At 54.1% G+C, this 21,490-nt stretch overlaps 1 protein-coding gene across 4 annotated transcripts in view; it reads right to left on the reverse strand.

Moving 5' to 3' along the window:
- Positions 1–227: 227 nt before the first annotated feature.
- RGS3 (regulator of G protein signaling 3) overlaps positions 228–21,490 on the reverse strand; it is a 107,820-nt gene continuing 86,557 nt past the window's right edge. The window contains exons 18-23 of one of the 4 annotated variants that reach the window (XM_087822877.1): positions 15,110–16,042; positions 6,934–6,998; positions 3,447–3,548; positions 2,991–3,052; positions 2,211–2,377; positions 228–1,503 (exon numbers count right to left, since the gene is read on the reverse strand). In XM_087822877.1, the coding sequence (XP_087679003.1) occupies positions 1,318–1,503; positions 2,211–2,377; positions 2,991–3,052; positions 3,447–3,548; positions 6,934–6,998; positions 15,110–16,042 (1,515 nt within the window). In that variant the 3' untranslated portion in view covers positions 228–1,317. Of the gene's footprint in view, positions 1,504–2,210; positions 2,378–2,990; positions 3,053–3,446; positions 3,549–3,647; positions 3,758–6,933; positions 6,999–15,109; positions 16,043–21,490 lie in introns of those variants that run through there. The other 3 variants (XM_087822878.1, XM_087822880.1, XM_087822883.1) reach the window with 3 other exon arrangements.

Consider the following 21,490-nt stretch of genomic DNA (forward strand, 5'->3'; position numbering starts at 1 on the left):
GCAGCTGCTGCCCAGCCGAAGATTCTGGCCCATCTATCTCACCAGTCATCCCTGTGACACCTGAAAGTTCCACCAGAATCTCAGGGTGCAGAGGGCAAAGAAAGGAAGGAACTTGCTGAAGGTCACATAGCTGGTGGCCGAGGTCAGACTCCATTCTGTAGCTGGCAGAGGACAAGATCCAGAGCTTTGCAGCCAGTTGGGCTTGGGTTGAACCCTGTCTCTGCCACTTGCCCGCTGTGTGAACTCGGACAAGTCACCTTACCTGCCTGTGTTTCACTCTCCTCTCTGTGAAATGGGGATGACCCCTCCTCCCAGGCTAGCAGAGAAGATGGTAAGTGGAATGAGCATTGAGCGTGGCGGAGAACCTGTCACCGAGGCAGAGGTTGTCAGGGAGCAGCTCTTGCCAGTGTATCGTGCCTATGACTCCAGGATGGGAGTAGGTGGTGGCTACAGAGGAGAAGCTGGACCAACAGCCCAACTACCAACCCTCCCAGTCCAGTCACCCTGGGAAGCGTCAAAACCAGGAACACACAGAAAGGGTCCAAACCAAGAAATAACACAGGCCTTTTATTTGCTCCAGAACTTGGCTGCTGTGTGGTCGGAGGGTGTCATGCTTTCCCAGGGCCCCTAAGGGACCTCCTTAGTCGAGGGGCTGGATTTCTGTGCGAGGTCAGACTACATCACCTGCCCCTCCAGGCCTCCTCAGGCCAGAAGGCCCAGCAGCCTGCCTCGGGTGCCTGGGACCAGCAAAGCCCTGACACTGGAAAATGACGTCCACCGTCTCTGCAAGGTGGCTTTTCACAAGGCATTGGTTAAAATATTGCACTTGTAAATTAGGAAAACTGATGAGGCAAAGGTTTCCTGTCACAGGAAGACATGCCAAGCATCCTACTACTGTTTAAATAAATAAAACTCAAGGCAGGGGTCTTAGCTGCGAGCCCCAGTGGCCCCCCTGGAGAGCCCCGGAGCCTGGGCCATGCCCCTGCCCCATCAGCCAGCTCTTTAAGGAACTTGGTCAATGTGAGGTCTCTGCAGCAGGGAGCAGCAGCTCCGCATCTGGCTCAGCCAGGGCCGCTGACCTGCCGGGGCCCTTGGGCCCCCTCGTACCGGGGCAGCGGGGACCCAACAGGGCCAGTCCTTCTCTCCTCCAGTGGCCTGGGCCTCTCTTGGTCCAAGCCTCTCATCCAAATGTCCATCTGTCTGTCCGGAGACGTGGCCTCTGGGGGCTTGGTTGCCCCCTCCGTCGCGGGGGAGAGGGAGATGTAGGAGGAAGCCCAGCCCTCCTGGTGTGAACGCTGAGCTCTACCCTGGTGACCCCTAAAGGGGGGGACTCATCTTCTTTTGGTTAATGAGGTCCAGGTAGAGGTCAGAGCGGAGAAAGCGTGGGTACGAGTCCTTTTCCATGAGCCCAAAGATGCGCTTCTGTGCCAGATCGAAGCAGCCCCTCGTGACGCTCTGCAGGTTGTCCTTGGTGTGCTCCCGTGTGTACGAGTCCAGGTTTACCTTCAGGGGCAGAGTTGGCATGGTCAGTGCTGCCTGCAGGGGGCTCGCCTTGGGGACTAGGGGCAGGGGTGGGACCTATCCAGCCTCTCACCTCCAAGCCCCCCTGCTCCACAGCTTAAGGTTCAGCGTGGAGGCCCCCGGGTCAGCAAATTCAAGTCTTAGCTTGGTCACTTACGCCACTTCTAGGGTCAGGCTGCCGGAGCAAATCACTTAAGTGCTCTGAGCCTCAGTTGTCTGATCTACAGATTAGGAGTAATAGTACATTCTTCAAAGAGTTGTGCATTAAGCAAGGTCATCCATGTTAAACATATAGGGACTGGATCACAGAGCATCCCTGTGACTGACTGCACGCAGTGCCTGCACACGGTAAGCACTCTACAGGTGCCAGCTGCTATGATTAGGCTCGTCAAGACTGTCCCTCATTTAAAAATGAAGAGAATATTAAAGCCTATTTTACAGGTTGTCATGAAAGCATAAGAGCCCATTCAGAAAGGGCTTAGCATCGCAACACAGGCCATTTTTGTTATCAAAGGCATTCAGTTCTTCCTGAGGCCCCAGCTTGCTTCCTCTCCACCCAGGACACGCGTCCCTAAGAATCACTCTGTCCTCTCCCCTTCCTGATGTCCTCCTTGAGGCATCCAGGTACCCCAATCACTAAGAGGCCAGGGGCGGGGGGACAGGGCTGAGGGCCCAGCCCGAGGCCCTACCTCCTTGCACGCCTGGATTGCGATGTACTCAGCAAAGATCTTCTTGGCCTTGGCTGCCATCTTGGACTGAGACTTGACCTTCTTAAAGTCCTCGCATGCCAGCCAGAATTCCAGGTTCTCCTCACTAAACTCAGTGCGAAGGAAGGCCTGGAACACTGCTAACCCATCTGTGAAGAGAAGTCCAGAGCCTAGGTGAGAGGGAGAACCAGCCCCTCCTGCCTTCAGGACCCCCCGATTACCCTCTTGGGACTGTTAGGGTACAGATGCTGGGAAATCCCGCGAGCCTGAAGCCCTAGGAGGTGGTCCCACCCCTGCCATTGCCTCTTTGTGGGTCTTGGCCAGGTTTCTCCCCATCTGTGCCTCAGTTTCCTCATCTATAAAATGGGCATCGTCGGTCAGTCTCCTGGAGCCCTGTGAGGATCAGAAGGGATCCTGCCCATGAGAGGATGGGCACATTTGGCCCAGTGCAAGCCTCAGTACAGGGAAATGTTTATTGCAATTCTGGGAACATGGGTCTGAGCACATAGGTCCCAACGGCCTCTAGCAGGCAGTGCCAGCTCCCACGGACAGGGAGGGGCTGGCAGAAGTAGGCTCCAAGGCAATACCGAGGGCCTCAGCCCGGGCTCAGCCTCTCCCAACAACAAGGACACCTCGCTGGGCCCAGTAAAGAAGGAAAGGCCACCTCTGCAGGATCAGTCGCATGCACCCTCTGATGTGGGAGAGAAGGCCAGAGAGAGGGAGGGAGAGAATCCAGGGAGGGGGTCACTGGCCCCCACTTACATTTGTGAAGCAGCAGCTTCTCCAAGGACTCGCCCCATTTGAGGGCCTCCTCCGAGGTGGGCCTGAGGGGAGAGGGAAGGGGCACAGTGAGGGCACTGTGAGGCTCCGAAAAGTGGGGTGGCTAGCTCTAGGCAGCCTCTGTTAGCTGCTCTTGGTGCGGGCAGTGGCTGATCCTGATTGGGGAGCCCAGGAGGGGTCCACCCCTTTCTTGGGGCCAGCAGCACTTCTAGCCCCTACCTTGCCCCTGCCTGGCCCCTGCCTGGCCATCCTTCCCAGGGCAGCTGTTCCCCGAGGGCTGCTGCTTGCAGGTACCAGGCTCCCTCTATCAGAGCCTCCATCCAAGCCAGAAATGGATGAAGCCAGCAACATCCCTTCCCCCTTAACTCCACCACCAGCCCCCCTCCCCCGGAGACCAGTGAGCACCTAAGGGGTCCCAGGGTGCCAGGGAGGACCTACTTGAATGACTTCATCACTTTGTCTGCCTTGCCTGCTGGCTGGGCCCCAGGGGACTCGTTCCGCCGCCTGAAGATGCCCAGCTTGTTCTTCATGTCCTTGGCTCTGGGGGCAGAAGCAGAGAAGGGGGTCGGTCAGCCCGGCACGCTCGGCGCCTACAAATTCAGGGTGGGGAGGCCACGGGCTGGGGTGAGGGGCACCTACTCCTTCATCGTGTGCCGCCTCTGTAGGTTCCCGTTGCGCGTGAGGTACATGCCTCGGAGCATCTCTGTAGGGCCCCCCACCTTGGGGCCCGGGAAAGTCTGCAGGGAGCACCCGCGGGCTCCTGCACCCCACTCTCGGTCCCGGCGGCAGGCGAGCAGCAGTGGGGCAGGACGCAGCCAGCCGAGCGTGCTCCCCGGGATCTGAGCAGGACGCCCGGACTCCCAAGCATAGGCTGGGCTGGGACTCGGACGGGAGGAGCCAGGAAATGGGAGGGACCAGGACTGGGAGCAGGAAAAAACCCTCCCGGCCAACCCGGCGAGGGAGCCCTGAAAGGGGCTGTGTCTGCGCCGACGGCCTCTGGCCCGCCCCGGCAGGAAGCCAGACCCAGTTATTTGTGAGTGGTCTCCCCCGTTTCCAAGGCAGCGCCCGGAAGAGGGAGAAAACAAGTCCGCAAATTGCTGGGAGGGAAGGGGGAGGGAAAGGGGAAGGGAAGAGGGGAGGGAGGGGAGCCTCCGCACACCAGGGTGGCAGGACTGGCTATTTTTAGGCAAGAACTATTTTTAGCTTAGCGCCCCCCCCCCAGGCTGCAGATTTCAGTACTGGGAAGCTGCTGGCAGGAAAGGGGTTAAATGTCCCATGCTCCTGTGTACTCCCCCCCTCTTCTCTAGACCCCCTACCCTGGGCACCTCCGGAGAATAGCTCCTGCCAGCTGGCCTCCCAGCTTCCAGTCCCTGGCTTTGGACACTCCCATCCACGAACATGCAGAACGCACCAAATATCTTAGTACAACTTTAAGCTTCAATAACTTCAGAAGTACAAGTCCTATAAACCTCCAAAAACGGCAATTATTTAATTTTTAAAACATTTTGTTTTATGATTTTGAATAATAAATGTTTTGTTTTAATTTTTGTCCCCACCCTCTTGATTAAAGATGAAAAATGCTGATTGAAACCAAAAGTTTAAAATGAACGATCTAAATCACAAAGCTAAGTAAGTGCAAAAGAAATGCAAACCATTCAGCTTTCAAATGTGTTGTGTAAGTCTGCAGCCTTTATACTTCTGAAGTTATTCCAGCTTCAAATGGCTCTATGCTCTATGGGACACCCCTGTAACTGAGGGAAGTGGTACCCAGTGGAGGTTAAGAGTAAGAATCTGAAGCAGACAGTCCCGGGTTCAAATCCCAGCTCCAGCAGTTACCTACTGTGTGTCCTTTGTCAAGTTACCTAACCTCTTTGAACGTCATTTTCTCATCTCTTAAACGGGTGATAAAGGTACTCACCACCTGCTGGGGTTGTTTCAAGGCAAGGATAAGATGCACATAAAGCTTAACATGGTGTTGGGGCAAAACTGCTCCGGCTTAGGAACTGAGGCCCACATGCCCACTGAGGGTCTGGAGCAGCTGCCCAGGGATGGGGACCCTGCTCTAGAAGGTTCCAAGCCAATGAGATAAGGCCAAGCAGTCAGGGATTGGCAGCCCTCTGGGTGAGGACTGGGCCCTCAGAGAGCTCTGGGGTGGCCAGGAATAACAGAGCACAGCTTCCTGAGCTGGTGCTCTGAGAACCCCTGCTCCAGGCTCACACTGTCCATGTGGGGACACAGAAGCCAGGAAGGGGGAGGGGCTTGTCTGAGGTCCAACCTTCAGGGGCTCCTTGCTGGCTCAGAGCCCACAGTGTTTCTCTGCCACTGGCCCAGCCAAGCCTTTCCTCTCAGATGCATAGCTGGGTAGACCAACAGCTGCAGGGCACAACTGGAGAGGTCCTTAGAAGCCCTGATGGGCACATGAACATTTTGAGAAAGGACAGCAGAAGTCAGAGGACAGATCAGGGACTCACAAGACGAAGCTGAAGGAGCATGGCCTCTAATCAGAGCCATGAAAAGATGGGCTGAGTGGCCTCTGGGCTCAAAAGCTACATAGCAGGGGTGCTATGAACTTCCTGCAGAGTGCTTTGCACCAAGCTTAAAAATGACTGGCTCTGAAGAAAAAATATATACATGTATGTGTGTGTGTGTATTAGAGCCAGCATGCTAGGTTTCAGATCCCACCTCTACCACTTACTTTCTATGTACTTCCTGCCTCAGTTTATTTGTAAAATAGAGTAAAAAAGAAAAAAGAAATTGTAAACTAAAAGTAATGGTAAAAATTAAATTAGATAACGTGTAATACACATAGAACAGTATTTAGCACAATAAATATTAGTTATTTACATTATTATCCCAGATTCTAAAAGTCCTCAACCAAACTCTTAAGAATGTGACCTGCTGGCCTTCCAAAGGCAGAGCCCACTCTGAAAGGAGGCCAGAGTTGATGAACCAGGGTCGCTCCAGCACCCTGGACACCCACCTCCACTGCCCTCTTCTGCTCCACCCAGGGAGCACCACCCACAGCAGCTCTGGCCTGGACCAGGTGGTTGGTGGAGAGGACTATTTTTGTTTGTGCATTTCACCTTCCCTAGAAAGTGTGACTGTTCCTGGCTGCAGACAGAAGCCTGAAGTTGCTGCAGGGAACTGGGGAGGGCAGGGGAGCTGGAGGAAAGAGAGTTTGTAGGGCAGTGGACTCCAGCTAAGGTCCAGACAAGGGAAAAGGTTGCAGGAGGCATCTGGGAAGGATCCCTCTGCTCCTCCCCCAAGCCCCACTTGTGCATAATGGTGGGCACTACAGAAGGGAGGAGGGGGCCCCCTCCAGGGGCCACCATGTGTCCCTCTGCAGTCTCCAGGGCCTTGGACCTGGGGGTAAAAGGAAACCCAAGGAGACACACCATTAACCGGCACTTCTAACAAACCCCAAAAAACGAAAGTGTGAGTGGCCTTGACCGGGGCCAGAAAGGCCTGGGGAATACGGGATACGTTATCTGGACCAGCAGCGCTCCCTCCTGGCAGTGTCTGAAACTGTTAGCATTCAAGAGCCAAGAGGAGAAAGGGGGATGTTACCAACTCTCTGTCCAGCCCTTTCTCGGGGGAAGCAAAGAACTTGTCGAGGTCACTCAGCCACTACTTGTTGCGGAGGCTGGGACAGGGCCATGGCAGCCTGGCTGGCTGCTTCTGCTTGGTTCCCTGTGGCTTCCAGGTACTGAATCAGCACCTTGCCTCACGCTACATAGATGCTGAGGGCAGTGCTGGACACCCAGCACCCTGGTGACCTCACCGTGGGGCCACTGCTAAGTCCCAAGACCCTGCTGTTCAATGGTGTCTGTCTGGGGCAGGACTGGGTGCAGCCCCTTCTCCCCACCTGTACCCCTGGAGGAGGAAGGGGGTGCAAGGGTGAGGACCATGAATATTTCCAACGTACAGGTTTTTGCCCTTTCTCTTCCGGGAGCCTTCGGCATCATCCCCAACTGTGTCGGGCCCACTCATCTGTGGAGAAAAGACAGATACATTTAATCGGGGTATTCAGGGGCTGCTGCCTGAGCAAAGAGAGACTCGGGGATCCAACACCTCCTGCAAAATCACCCCCACCCCCCAAAACCCCCACCCCGCACAGAGCAGGTGAGGGAGAGAAATCCCACTACAGAAATGGCCTGTCCATGGATGCGGCTGGCTTGGCAGGGCCTCCACCCAAAGGGATCTCCTCCTAGTGCACCTAGGACCTGGCTTTCTGGAAAAATGCCAGAGGCATTGCTGCAGGCAGTAGGGCAGGCTGGAGAGTAGCGCTTCAGTAGGTCTGCTGTGCGACCGGGCCCATTGCTGTCCTTCTGAGCCTCTACTCCTTAATTTCAAAATTGAGATCATAATGACCAACTCAGGATTCTGAGGTTTGAAAGATACCTGGGATTGGTCAGCGGTGTGCAAAGTGAATTATTGCACAGGCCTGAGAGTACCTCCTTTGCCTTAAAACTTTCCATAGCTCCCTAGTACCCTCGGGATAAAATCCAAACTCCATAACATGATGTACAGGGTCTACCATCTTAGGATCTAGGCAGAAAGTTTCATTTTACCATCCATTAGAATTCCTTCAGTTAACTCTCCAGCCTGACTCCTGCTCCAGCAACCTCCTTGACCTGCCTTCCAACCAAACAGAAGGTCTTCACTTGCCTTGGCCCCTCACGTCAGGCCTTTGCTCATGCTAATCCTTCCATGGGGAATGCCTCTGTGACTCTCCCACATCCCTCTCCTCCTAAGACCCAGCTTCAGGAAAGACCTAGACCTCAGGAAAGCTGCTTAAATGCCTCCTCACCTGGGAGCCCTCCCTGACTCCTAGACTAAGGTTGTGTCCTTTTACCCCCTTTGAGGTCCCCACTACATCCAAAATGGCTTGTTCCAAATCTGTCTTCTCCACTGGAGAAGGTCTCTGTCTGGGTCACCTTCACCAGACCTAGTACACATTAGTACCCAATAAATATGTGTAGAATGAATGAATGAATGAATGAATGAATGAATGAAGAGGGAAAGCAGCCTGGGAAAGACACATCATGAGTCTCATACTGCTTGATTCAAAGCCTGCCACTTTATCCCCCGGGGCACACTTCAGCCCGCAGAGCCCCCCCACTCCACCCCCACCTCCTTCCGCCGCCTGTGCTGTGCCCCTTCCTGGAATGCCCTCTCCTCTTCTCCCCAGTCTCCACCTCCCCCCAGTCCACCACTCCCCCAGAACACTCCAGACTCCCACAATCTCTCCTGGGGCCCCCTCTGTCTCCCTTGCCCTGCCTGTGCTTGCCTGTCCTTCTCCAGGGGAAACAAGGGCCCCAACTGTGCCACCCAGAGCAGAAGCCCAGGAAATGCTCCGAGACAGCAGAGGAGCCAGAGCTCAGAGAGGGATGGGCTTGGACTCTCTGTCCCAAGACAAGATAGAAGGCCTCCAGGTGTGGATCTCAGCTCTGACTCCTCATGAGCCCCACCCTGGGCCTCAGTTTCCTTATTTATAAAATAAAGAAGATGGGCTAGGCCCTAAAATGCTGTATTAATCTGGAAAGAAAAGTAATCCAGACACATCCAGCAGGAGGAGCTACTAGCCTCAGGGAAGCACCAGCCATCTGGTGGGTGGGTGGATGGATGGCAGGATGGATGGATGGAGTAGCGCATTTACAGAGCTTGTACTATAGGCCAGACCTTGGAATGGGCAGTATTTAGGTACTATCTCATTAATCTTCAGAGTCAGTCCATAAAGTAAGCAGAGGCTCAGAGAGGTTAAGTTATTTGACTAAGGATACCCAGTGTTTAACTGACAGCTGGAATCTAGGTCTATCTGAATTCAAGCCGTGTGTTTCTCCGCCAGAGGATGCTGCTACTCAAACACAAGAACCGAGTACATTTTTAATGTTTTCAGTGAAAGACTCAAGGGAAATGCGGCCTCCTTCCTGAGAACGCTGTGCCACCAAGGTTGTAAACACGTGTGTACGTGCACACACAGGCACACGCCCATCTGTGATGTGAGATTCCAGAGCTTGGTTTGCAGCCAGGCCTGGTATAGATCCCACTTCTACTGACTTTGGAGAAGTCTCCCAGCCTCTCAGCTTCAGCATCTTTAGTTCTAACACAGGCATAATGATCACCACACACCCCACTGTTGGAAGATTCACTAAGAAAACATCTGGGCTCCCATGGCCCAGCCTTGGCACACAGTGCACCCTCAGTACCCAGGGGCTGCCAGTGTTCATTGCCCACTGAGGGTTACTCTGTCACCCATTGAATATACAAGCTGTGGTCATGCTGGCTGGGCTAGGCAGTGCCCACAGCCCCCACCCGTGGGAAAGGGCCCTGGGCGCTGCGCTTCCTCCCATTCTAACCTTAGCTTCCGCACTTTATCAGCGCCACACAATGGGCCTGGGGACCACTCCCACCCCACCCGCCACCCCCAGCCTCGGTACTGCTGGGAAATGGGTTCTTCCTTCCACTGCTGGGAGGGGGTCATCTTCGGGAGAATGGTCATCTTCAGCAAGGACCAGACCAAGCCAATTGCCTTGAGAGAGAGGCCGGGCAGCTCTGACCCCGGGAGTCAGCCCCCAAAGCAGCCAGGGAAACCCAGGCACCAAGGAGGTAGGGTGTGGAGTTGTGGGCCAGAAAGAGAAGAAACTAAGATGAAAAGGTGGAATTCTGATTTGCAGCCCTAGAGTGGCCCCCAAGGCTCCTCTCTATAGGAGCTGCAGCAAGGCCTGCCCAGGGCTGGCACTCAGAGGGGCTCTCCTTCCCATCTGCTGCCCACCATCTCTGTGCCATGTGACCCTCCCTGATTAATGGCTAATGGAGGTGAGGGGAGCCCAGAACCATCTCCCCTCACCACAGACAGGAATCCCTGGGGCCTGCCCAGCCCCACCCAGACGCCTCCAGGGACAGAGAGCTCATTGCCTCTTGGAACAATGATTAGAATTTTTATTGTAATTAGAACTATAATCATAGCAGTAAAGATTCTAAACTGCCTGGATTTGGATCCCAGCTCAGTCATGTATTAGCTAACAGACCTCAGACAAGTTACCCTTCTCTGTGCCTTGGTTTCTTTACTTGTAAGATGAAGGTGATAGACCCACCTCTTAGGCCTGTTATGAAGATTAATGAAGTTAACACCGGTGAAGTGCTCAGCACAGTGCCTGCCCATGGACGTGCTCGATAACTGTAAGCCATTGTAACTGCTGCTGTTACTTGATGAGCACTCACTATGTGTCAGGCACTGAGCTAAAGTGCCATTACAAACTTGACCTAATTTAATCTTCGCAACAATTCTAAGGGCTATTTGCTGTTATTTCTCCCAGTGTACAGGTGAGGAAACTGAGGCCCAGAGCAGCTCAGTTATCTCATGGACTCTCAGAGCTGGCAAGTAGCAGAGAATTTCAGGTCCAGCTCCAGAGCCCACCCATGACTGAGGGCTCTCCTGTCAGCAGGGCCCAACCTGGTTCCCCCTACTGGTCCTGACCTGACTTCCAGAGCCCCATGGCCAGCCTCGTTGCTCTCTGACCAGCCCAGCCTGGCAGGCCCCATGGAACCATGTGGAAACACTGGATACAGACTCTACCCTTATTTGTTTAGACACAGGAAATCATTTTTCTTTAAGCTTTTCTTAAATAGGAGGCTAGAAGGTGTGATCACATCTTGGAGCTGGAAGTCATCTTAGGAGCCCTCTGTCTGACCCACAGCCTAGAGGGGAAGCTTAGTGTGGCAGGGCGAGCCCCCTCCACTGATAGCCTCTGCACAAGCCTCCGCCCTGAGGAGGAGGGAACAAGGAAGTGTGGCCTGGGAGGGGCCCAGCCTCTGTCTCCTCACTGTCGAAAAATGACCTGTGACTCTGGGCTGGGCCAGGCCTGACTGCGATGCAATTCAATGGCAGCATCCTGGGCCCAGACACAGATACAGATGCTCTCAGGGCTTCCCTGCCTCCCTGGGGTAAAGGGAGATGGTTCTGGGCTCCCCTCACCTCCATTAGCCATTAATCAGGGAGGGTCACATGGCACAGAGATGGTGGGCAGCAGATGGGAAGGAGAGCCCCTCTGTGTGCCAGCCCTGGGCAGGCCTTGCTGCAGCTCCTATAGAGAGGAGCCTTGGGGGCCACTCTGGGGCTGCAAATCAGAATCCCACCTTTTCATCTTAGTTTCTACTCTTTCTAGCCCACAACACCCCCCTCCCCCTTGGTGCCTGGGTTTCCCTGGCTGCTTTGGGGGCTGACTCCCAGGGCCAGGACTAGATCTGCCTGGCGTGGCCTCCAGGGAGCAGCCAGCAGGGCGAGGGTCTGGCAGCAGAGGGCACTGTGAGACAACTCAGCTCAGCACAAGGAGCCAGGCCCAGGGCGTGACTCATGGGATAACCTTGTGGGGTCTTCTCCTCTCTGGACCTCAGGAGGCCCAGCAGTAAGATGACCATAGCCAAGCAGACAGCACCTTAGGTCTGTCTGGTTCGGACACTCATACTCAGTAGAGGTCACTCAGTGCACAAAGAGGGCAGGATGACAGGTGGGGGAGGGTCAATGTAGGGATGGTCATCCTGTGACAGGCAACTTGTGTTCCAGGCAGCCTCCGCTTGGCCACACAACTGCACAGTGACCAGCCTGAGGCCGTGCCAGCTCTGTCTGGCACTCCTAGGTTTCACATCGCCTCAGGGTCAGTGCCATGGGCAAAGAGCTTTCTACATGCGGCAACCTTCTTGAATCCCTGGACAACTCCAAACAGACTCAAGTCTTCCCATTTGATAAGAGAAGACTAAAGCTCAGAGAAAGATGTCACTTGACGAAGGTCTCAGGACCAGGCAGGAGGAGGCAGAGCTGAGACTGGAACCCGGGCCTGTCTGATTCCACAGCCTGAAGACTTCACCCCCCTCCTCTTCACCTCTTGCCTGCAAACAGTGGGCTGTCGGCACCCACTGACCCACCCAGGAGAGCCAGGCCTAAGCCAGGAAGATGGAGGTCATGGAAAAGCACTGCCTCCCCAGCTGTCAGCCCCCACCCCTGGCCATCACCAGCATGAGGTGCACAGGGCCTGGGGTAAAGCCAGAGAGGACGGGGCAAGGGTGAAGCTGCTGCCCAGCTGCTCTTGCTGTATGGTCTGGGACAAAACATTTCTCCCTCGGCCTCAGGCTCCAAACTGTAAGACGGGTAGAGCTGGGCCCACCTTGAAGCAGTGTGTGAAAGCTAGAAAAGGGAGCCCGGCCGGGCGCGGCTCAGCGGTTGAGCGTCGACCTAGGATCCAGGCGATCGGGGTTCGATTCCTGGTCAGGGCACATGCCTGGGTTGTGGGCTCGATCAGTGACTCTCATCATTGATGTTTCTATCTTTCTATCCCTCTCCTTTCCTCTCTCTGAAATCAATAAAGATTTTTTTTTTTTTTTTAAAAGGGGGGAGCTGGAGGCATGTGGTGAATGCTGGGATGACTGTTACTCTTCTTGCTGCTGTCCTCCCTCCTCCTCATCAACGTGATTCCCATTTATGGCGCACCCACCAGGTGCTGAGTGCTAGGCCCTGACCTTAACATTTTACCCAAGTTGGGTTATTTAATCTTCTTAGCAACCCTACAGAGGAGGTGTTATTACCATACCTATTTCATTGATGAGAAAACTGAGGCTCAGGGAGGGGCAGGGACTTGCCCAAGGCCCCCTGCCAGTGAGGGATGGAGAAAGACCAGGGTGCTTGTCCAGCCTAGACCTTCCTTCCCCTTGACAAGGGTAGGTTTCTTACTAAAGCTGTCTGGCTGGAGGGAGCAGGACACGAATGATGATGGAGGATTCAAGGCCTGGGAAGCAGAAGCCACACAGAAGAGCAGCCACCACGGGGCTGGGGGCAACTTCGGAGGCCCTAAGTTCAACCACTTAAGCCCAAGAAAGGAAGCAGCAGGCTAAAAGAGGGTGGGGAAGGAGAATGCCAGTGTGAACCCTGGGCACCCAAAGGAGAAAGCTGAGGCAGGAGAGAGCTGGTCCAGCCCTGCTGGACTCCCAGGCAGAAGTATCTATCCCAATACAGGAGCTGAGGTCAACTAACTTGAACTAGAAGTGTATGCATGAATGTGTGTGAATTTATCTGTATTATGAGTATTTGTATTGGAGCAAGGGGGGAGGGGAGAGAGCTTGGAAGGGTCTGATGGGGGGAGCAGGATTAGGAGGCCCAAGGCAGGCGGTGGACCTCAGCCACCCCCCAGAGAAGAGTGCCCAGGCCTCCGAGTCAGATGAGGCCACCTCAGTAGGACAGAGGTCTGGACTCTCTCTTGTAGGAGGTAGATCGAGAAATGGCCTAAGACAATGATACTCAAACTATGAGGAACAAAGTCCCTGGGGGGCTTGTTTATAATGCAGGGTCTGAGCATCTCACATGGAAATTCTGATTCTAGAAGTCTGGGGTTGGGGACTTAGAACCCTAGATATTAATAACCGCCTCCTGGTGATTTCAAAGCACATCAAAGTTTGAGAACCACACGTGTTTGCAGATGAGGAAACTGAGATCCAGTCCCAACTCCTCCGGGATTTAGTTCCAATTCCTGGACCCAAAGTTTAAGGTCCTGTTCTTGAGGGCTCCAGCCTGCTCTGCCAGCCCGACCACCTTTCCACAGGTGTCCTCCCAAGTGCTAAGTTGGCTTTCTTGCTAGTGGCTTCGAAGTTAAGGTTTCCGAGGCATGTCCCAGCTCTATGGGGACGCATGCTGGAAACTTAGTCACATCTGCAATGGGTTTGGAGGCAGGCACAGCAGTGGGGGTGCCATGTGGCTGCCATCCCTGCAATTCAGGAATACCTGCTCTAGTCAAACTGTGCACATTTCTGTCCAGGTCATGTCCTCTTTCCCAGAATGCCTGCCTCAGCCTGTCTGCTTATTCCAAGGCTAAGCTGAGGGGAGCTGAGACAAGGGAGAGCTGGAAGACTTCTCTAGAAGCCTTCCCTGATGGGCCTAGGCCCTGGGATCTCTCCTCCCTGAACTCACAGGTCCCTGAGGGTCTGCTGCCCTCTGGGGACACTGACCAGCCCCACTCACGCAGCCTCACAACAGTTGTCACAACAACACCTTGCACTGCACTGGCTGTTGGCACCTCAACAGCATTTGCTTAGCGCCTGCACTAATGTCATTAGGCCCCAGGCTCTTCTGGATCATTCTCAACCACCCTGGGATATTGAGTACCATTAATCTCTGCTCTTCAGATAAGGACACTAAGGCCCACAGGAGCTCAGTGACTCACCTAAGGCCACACAGTAAGAGAGAGAACCCAGACTCAAGCTGGCTAATGGGCTTCAAGGACACGGCGCAATCATGTCACAGCTAGGCCACCTTCCCGGCCCACACAGACAGTTCATCCCTCCCAGGTTGAGACGAGCCTCACACATTTCTGGGGCCCAGCTGTGGCACAAAGAACAGAGGCTGGCACACAGCAAGAAATCAATAAACACTTATTCCTCTACTTATAAATATTTGCAGGAGGCAAATAGCATGATGGTTAAGAGCTCCAGCCCTGAAGCCAGATGCTAATTCTGGTTCTGATATTTAAAAACCTGGGCAAGTGAGATAACCTCAGTGCCTCAGTTTCCTCATCTGTGGGGAACAGTAATAGTGCCTACTTCACCAGGCTATTGTGGAATTAATGAGTTGATGTAAATTGCTTAGAATAATGCCAGCATAGAGCAAATGTGTGTTGTCATTGTTGTTGGCTGATGGATTTCTAATCTGGCTGGGCCTGGACCAAGTCTAAACTGTAACTGTTTCTCTAGCTGCTATCTTGGATCTTTAAGATCCACATACACCATGTCCTGGGCTAGGCCGCATCTGCTCTCCTTTCTGTGGGGACCCCCAGTACAATGGAGCCGTAAGAACACAATGTCCGGAGTCATAAAGTCATGGGTTTCAGTCCAGGTTCTGCCTCTGGTCTCTCCGGGTCTCAGTTTTGTTCTCTGTCAAATGGGTATAAGGCTCATTGGAAAAACTCACTGGAAGGCTTAGCAGGAAGGTCCTGGTAGGGGTGGGACAAAGTGCCTGCTCCTTCCCTGCAGCTCCTGGACCCCACCCTACCCCACCCTACCCCACCCCACCCCACCCTTTCCTGGACCCATTCCTCTTCCTCCCTCCACCTCCTTACCTTCCTGTGTCCCGTGAAAAAGAGGGAAAGGTGGTGCATGGAGCCGCCGTTGCGGCCGAGCTCCTTCTTGAGGGTGCGGGGCGAAGGCATGGCCCAGGAAGACGCGGCACCCTCCCCGTCGGAGCAGTTCAGGGTGGTGTCGGAGGAGAAGCAGGGCCCGCGCGCCTCCTGCAGCAGGCTGCCCTCGCTGTGCGTCCGGCGCCGCAGCGAGTTCTGCACGCGCAGCGACAGGCCGCCCTCGGCGCCCGGGCCCGTCTCGATCATGCTGCTGCGCTTGGCCTCGCTGCGCTCCCCGTAGTTGTCGTCACTCGTGTCCTCATCATCGTCTTCCTCCGCCTCCTCCCCCTCCTCCGCCTCCTCCCCATCTTCATCCCCCGAGCTGCCCCCCTCTGCCCCTGCAATGTCCAGCCGGACCTCGGGAATCACAAAGGCTGGCCTGGCGGCCACAGGCGGGCCCCCGGTGGCTGCCGGGGGGTCTGCAGCGCTCGTGGTCTCCTCCGGAAGGGCCTCAGCTGGTAGGGGGGCCTGGGCTGGGGGCAGGTCTTCACATGGAGGAAGGTCTTGAGCTGGAGGGTCCTGGGTGGCTGGGAGGTCTTTGCTGAGCGGAGGCTCTTGGCTGGGAGGGGGCTCTTGCTCAGCAGGAAGGTCCTGGCAGGGAGGGGGCGCTGAGGCTGCAGGGGGTTCCTGGCATGGTGGGGAGTCCTTGTTTGGTGAGGGTTCCTTGCAGGAAGGTGACTCTTTGCTGGACAGGGATTCTTGGCCTGGAGATGGTTCCTGGCCAGAAGCAGAGTCCTGATGGGGTGGAAGGTCTTGTCCTGGAGGAGGCTCTTGGCCAGGAGAGGGGTCCTTGCTGGATGGGGGGTCCTCGGCACCTGGCCCCTTCCCTTCCTCCAAGGGCATCTCCCTTTTCTCATCCGCCTCTGGCTCAAACATCTGGGAAACAAAGAGAAGACAAAGGGTCAGAAGGGGAGGCTATGAGATGCCAGGTTCTGTGCACATAGAGACTGAAACACAATCAGGCAGAGGCCTGAGCCCCACACCCTGCACTCTGCACCCCACAGTCTGAAAGCTGAAGCACCGGATGGAAACCTGAAAGCCCCTTTGGCTTAGCCGTATAAGGGGTCCCGGCCTTATAACTTCTTGAAACTTCTTGAAACTTCTGCCCCATCAAAAACATGGTCATTGAGGCCAGGCTCTCTCTGTGTTCATGGACAACAACCAAACCAAGCCCCAAGCCAGATCCATCACTGGTGGGAGAATCTTGGACCCAGCCAAAGGGTACCTTCTACCTGAACCAACATTTTTTAAAAAGTGTAGTGAGTCATTCAAATGAGAACTTGCTTTCCACAAAATGAAAAGCAGACTGGTACAGCCACTGTGGAAAACGGTATGGAGTTTCCTCGAAAAATTAAAAATGGAACTGCCATTTGACCCAGCGATCCCACTTCCAGGAATATATCCTAAGAATCCTGAAACACTAATCAGGAAGAATATATGCTCCTATGTTCATAGGAGCGTTATTTACAATAGCCAAGATCTGGAAACAGCCCAAGTGCCAGTCAGAGGAGATAAAAGAGCTGTGGCACATTTACACCATGGAATACTATGCAGCTGTAAAAAAGACCCTTTTCAACAATATGGATGGACCTGGAGAGCATTATCCTAAGTGAAATAAGCCAGGCAGAGAAAGACAAGTATCACATGATCTCATTTATATGTGGAGTCTAATGAACAAAATAAACTGACGAACAAAATAGGAACAGAGGCATGGAAACATGGAACAGACTGACAGATCTGAGGTGGGGGAGGGGGGCGGGGGCTGAAAGAGATTAACCAAAGAACATACTATATGCATATATGCATAGCCCATGGACACCGACAATATAATTCACGAGGCCTGGGGGGGTGTGGAGGGGGACATCTGTAATACTGCCAACAATTAAAAAAAAAAAAGAACTTGCTCTCAATGTTTAAGTGTCTTTTTTAAAGTATCTTTTTGATACTAAATGGAATGAAATGAGAACTTCAAAATACTGCTGACATCTGGACTAAACAGATGTCTCCGACACATGGAACTGAGGGACCACCCAGGGACTTTTAAACTGTGCCTGGAGGAACCTCAGGAGTTCCACACACAGGAAAGAAATCATTTTCCACCTTGCACACAACCCTGAGAACGCTGGAAGTTTTTGCTGGGTTCCTGTGGATTTCATTTGCAGAGGGGAAAACAGTGCCCTTGATGAAGTTTGAAAAGCAGCTGTCTCGCACGAAGTCAGGCTCAGAGATCAGGAGTGTCCACAGTGCCGAGGTCACAGGGGAAGCGGGTCTCAGGCCTGCGCTCATCAGAGTCAAGGACTTGGAAGGCTGTTGCTAGAAGTATTTAGAGCCTAGTTTCGATCGTGAAGAGCTGTAACCAACTAGGACTAATGAGAAAGAAAGACACCATATCTACGCAGAAACTGCAGATACATGAGAATGTGTGATGTGTATATACGTGCGCACACCAAGAATTTCAAGGGAACACGCCCCTAGAACACAGGTTAGGAGCTCTTGCTGTCGAGACCCTTAATGTCCATTTCACAGATGAGAAAGCCGAGCGAAGAAGCAAGGACTTACCCTCCACTGCACAGCCACCCAGAGACTGAAAGGCTGCACCAGCAGCTGAGAAATTTTATTAGCTCTCAGGAGTCCTGGGAGTAAGTGGCCAGCCATGGCTCAGGGCAGCTGCAGGGTACAGCACACGTGTCAGGGGTCACACTGGGAGCAGCAGAAGGGATGTGCAAACTAAGTGTGGGTGAGAACCACCGCCTGGGAGCATGAAAGTGAAAGCGTCCCATCCCTGGGGAGGTGGTGCTTGGAAAAGGGAGGGGAGGCCTCAGATGACTCTAGGTGATCTGGAGGGTCTGGTTCGCAGGCATAGACAAAGACAGGTGCCCACACACTCCCATGGACTCCCTGCCCTGGAAATCCTGCCAGAATCTGGGAGATGACACTACCCGGGGCCGTCAGACCTCATGGCCTCAGACCCTGCAACATCAGCAATCCTGAATCCCCATTGCACAGAGAGGGAAGCTGAGGCCCAAGAGGGGCAGGAACCAACCTGGACTCACACTGTGGGGCCACATAGAGTCAGTCACTAAATCCTCTGAGCCTCAAGGTACCCACATATTCAGTGGGACATCTGACACACCCAAGTAACAACCAAGAGAACATACTATAGAAAGTATAAAGCACTCAATGGGATTGTGGTGGTGGTCGTCACAGTGACTTTAAAAAGAGATCTGGAGACCTCAAACAGCAGCACATCTTTCCCAGGGACTCCTAGAAGCAAATTCTGTCATAGACCCCCAGTCAAAGTTGGTAACAGTTCTCCCAATCCAGAAATCTCATCTGGAAACTAAGGGCTGTACTTTGCCTGATCAGGCTGCTCCCAGGCAGACAGACCTGTGGCCGAAATGACAGGAAGACTGACAGCCCAGCCTGGACAGTGGCCTAGGGACTTGCCCAAAGGCACCAATCAGGGCCAGGCTGAGGTTAGAGCCTCAGGCTTCTAGCTCCATTTTCCCAAGATCTCAGTCCCCAGAGCAGCCCAGATCCCCGCCCATTGCCCCACCCCCAGGGAGCTTTCTCCATCAGGAAAAACAAACTGCCCAAAGCCCGCTCCTAGACAATCCACTTTTGCTCAGCTCACCCCCACCTGGGAGGACCATGGAAGGAAGCAGCAATTGGTGCCCTGGAGCCTGGCACTAGTGGCTTGGAGAGGGAAGCAAGCCGAATTTCCCCTTTCCTGAGGGGTGGGGGTGGGAGTGGGAGTGGGAGTGGGGCCGGGCCTGTCCCAGCTGTGACTGCCTCCTGCCTGAGCCTGCCCACCCCTCGGGAAAGTGCAGCAACAGACCCAAAACCAGAAATGCAAGTCAGCCTGCCTCTGGAGGCCAAACCAAACAAAGCCGGGAGGAGAAGTGCCACTGTCTCCAGAGGTCCCCTGTCCAGTCAGCTGAGAAACCACCAAGGACTGAAGGGCTCTCAGAATGCCCAGCTGTTTGGTGCTCAGACGTGAGAGTCAGACTTTGGTTTTGATCCCTGTAGCGCCACTTCCCAGCTATGCAACTCTGCCCAAGCCTTCCAACCTCTCGGAGACACAGAGCTGAGATATCACACTGGACTCACAGGCCTGGCCCAGCAGGAGCATTTGATGAAATGGTGGCTATCATCAGTCTAGTTTTATTTTAGGGATGGGGAAACTGAGATCCCAGAGGCCAAGAAGATTACCAAAGAAATCAAGAGAGTGATTCAGTCATGTCTCCTGGCAGAGGGTCTCTCCCTGCTTCCTTAGACTGTTACACACAAGTGTTTGGGACCCCCAGGGTCTAGAAGGAGGGGGAGCAGGCTGAGCACTATCAAATCTGGGCCGATCCCCCGCAGGCAGGTACTAGCAAACAAGGACCAGAATTCATTGGTTCTGTCCTGTGCTCCTGATGGGCCCCCCAGGCAGGTTTGGTCAGGCTGTGTTCTTGGGAGAGCTGGGGTGGAGCCTCTGGAGCAAATACAGGAAACCTCAGAAATCTGGGGGGAGGGGTGGCAAGTGAGAGAATTAGGAAAAGAGAAGAGATAAAGATAAGGGAAGATGCCAGGGGTGGGACTGTCCTGTAAGCAAAGAAATGACACATGCAGAGCCGTGCCACATGAAAAGCGTTCTGGGCAGGATGAGCAGGACAGGGTCGGGGAAGGGGGACAGGACTGGGGCATACGTGCACTCATTCACTCTCCAGGCACTGAGTGAGGCCCTGGGGGAAAGCAGAGGACAAGTCGGACACAAGCCTGGCAGTCAGTTCAGCAGAAAAAACAAGAGGTTGGACAATGGGTCTTATCGAGCGTGGTGAGTGATCTGATGGAGGAAGTACTAGCGGCAGGGGACACCCAGTTAGGTGTCTGTCGCAACTGACTGGGGTGACAAGAACCCAGCCAGAGGGACCAGCCTGCTGGCCCAGGGCCTTGAGTCCAGAGTCCTCAGTGCTCCTGTCCCCCTTCTGCCTCTCAGTCCCATCCATCACTTCTCTGGCTTGCCTGGACCAGAGTTAATTCTGTCCATGTCTCGCCTGCTAGAAGCACACAGGAAATGAACCAGGCGCTCTAAATGGAGCTGCTGCTTAGGATCTAATCAAATCCTCTCCCCAATCCAATCCAGGGCTCGGAACAGGCTGAGGCGGGGTGGTAGGTGTGACACCAGAGCTCTTGCTCATAGCAGCTCTCTCTAGACCCCGATCCCCACCTGCTGTTGCAGCTGGGGCTGGCAGTGGGCTGCTGGAACTGACTGGCTCAGTGTCACACAGCTACTAAATGCGGAGCCAGGTCTGCTGACCCCAGAGTCAACCTGCAGCTCTCACTCTGAGATGACTCATCACATCCACTCCACATTTCCAGCTCCACATGCACCCTCAAAAACCACTTCCTGAATGAGGTAGGAGGGCGTGGCATGGGAAGGCGTGAACTAGGGTTTGCCTCCATCGCAGGGTGGCCCTTACATGGCTAGGATTTGACAGAAAGAGCGCTGGACATAAAGCCAGGAGGCCTGGGCTGGAATCCTCACTCCATTATTTGCTAGCTGTGTTCCCGGCGACCACTTTAGGTTTTCTACCATAAAATGAGATGAGGGTGCCTCTTGCCCCCTGTCCCAGAGAGCTAAGGGGATGGAGTCTGAGAAAGGACGGCAAAGTGCTCTGTGACCTCTAAGTCCTTGGAGAAAGGGAGCGGCTATTCGAATTCTGGCCAGCGTTTGACCTCCAGGCTTGACCTTTGAGATGGGCTGCTCCTTCCAGTTTGGCATGCTCTGGGCCTGGCTTCTGGGTCCCTGGCTCAACGCTGGCCTCCAGGAACCTCAGTTGCTCGGCTGACAATTAGCTCCCAACCCAGCCTCAGTCCAGCTCCTCCAGGCTGGCTTCTTGACACCCAAAGGCTGGAGCCATCACCTGCCTTGGGCCGCCAGCTCTGGATACTGATCCCGACTTCATACTGGCTGGGTGGCCTCAGGTGTAACCTTTCTGGTCCTCAGTTTCCTTAGTCATAACACGGGATTAAATAGCTCTTTGCAGTGTTGTGGAAGGAGGGACTGAGCTGATGTCCACCTGGAGCTCATCACCATGCTGGTACATGATTTACTCCAGAAACAGCAGTCACAACCACACAGTACAGTCCAGCTTTGATAATGTTCACCTTGGGTTTCTTCCAACAGATCCGATGACCCCTTCTCCACTCTGTCACAGCCTGTTCACTGGAACCATCCCAGGCTCCCTTTCATCTCAGTCCCTCTTGCTCTCTCAGGCACCCATCCACTCCCCAGGCTACAATTACCATCTGCACCATCTAGCCACGGACAATGCCCAG

The sequence above is a fragment of the Miniopterus natalensis genome, chromosome 12, assembly GCF_054644295.1.
Source record: "Miniopterus natalensis isolate mMinNat1 chromosome 12, mMinNat1.hap1, whole genome shotgun sequence".
Lineage (NCBI taxonomy): Eukaryota > Metazoa > Chordata > Mammalia > Chiroptera > Miniopteridae > Miniopterus > Miniopterus natalensis.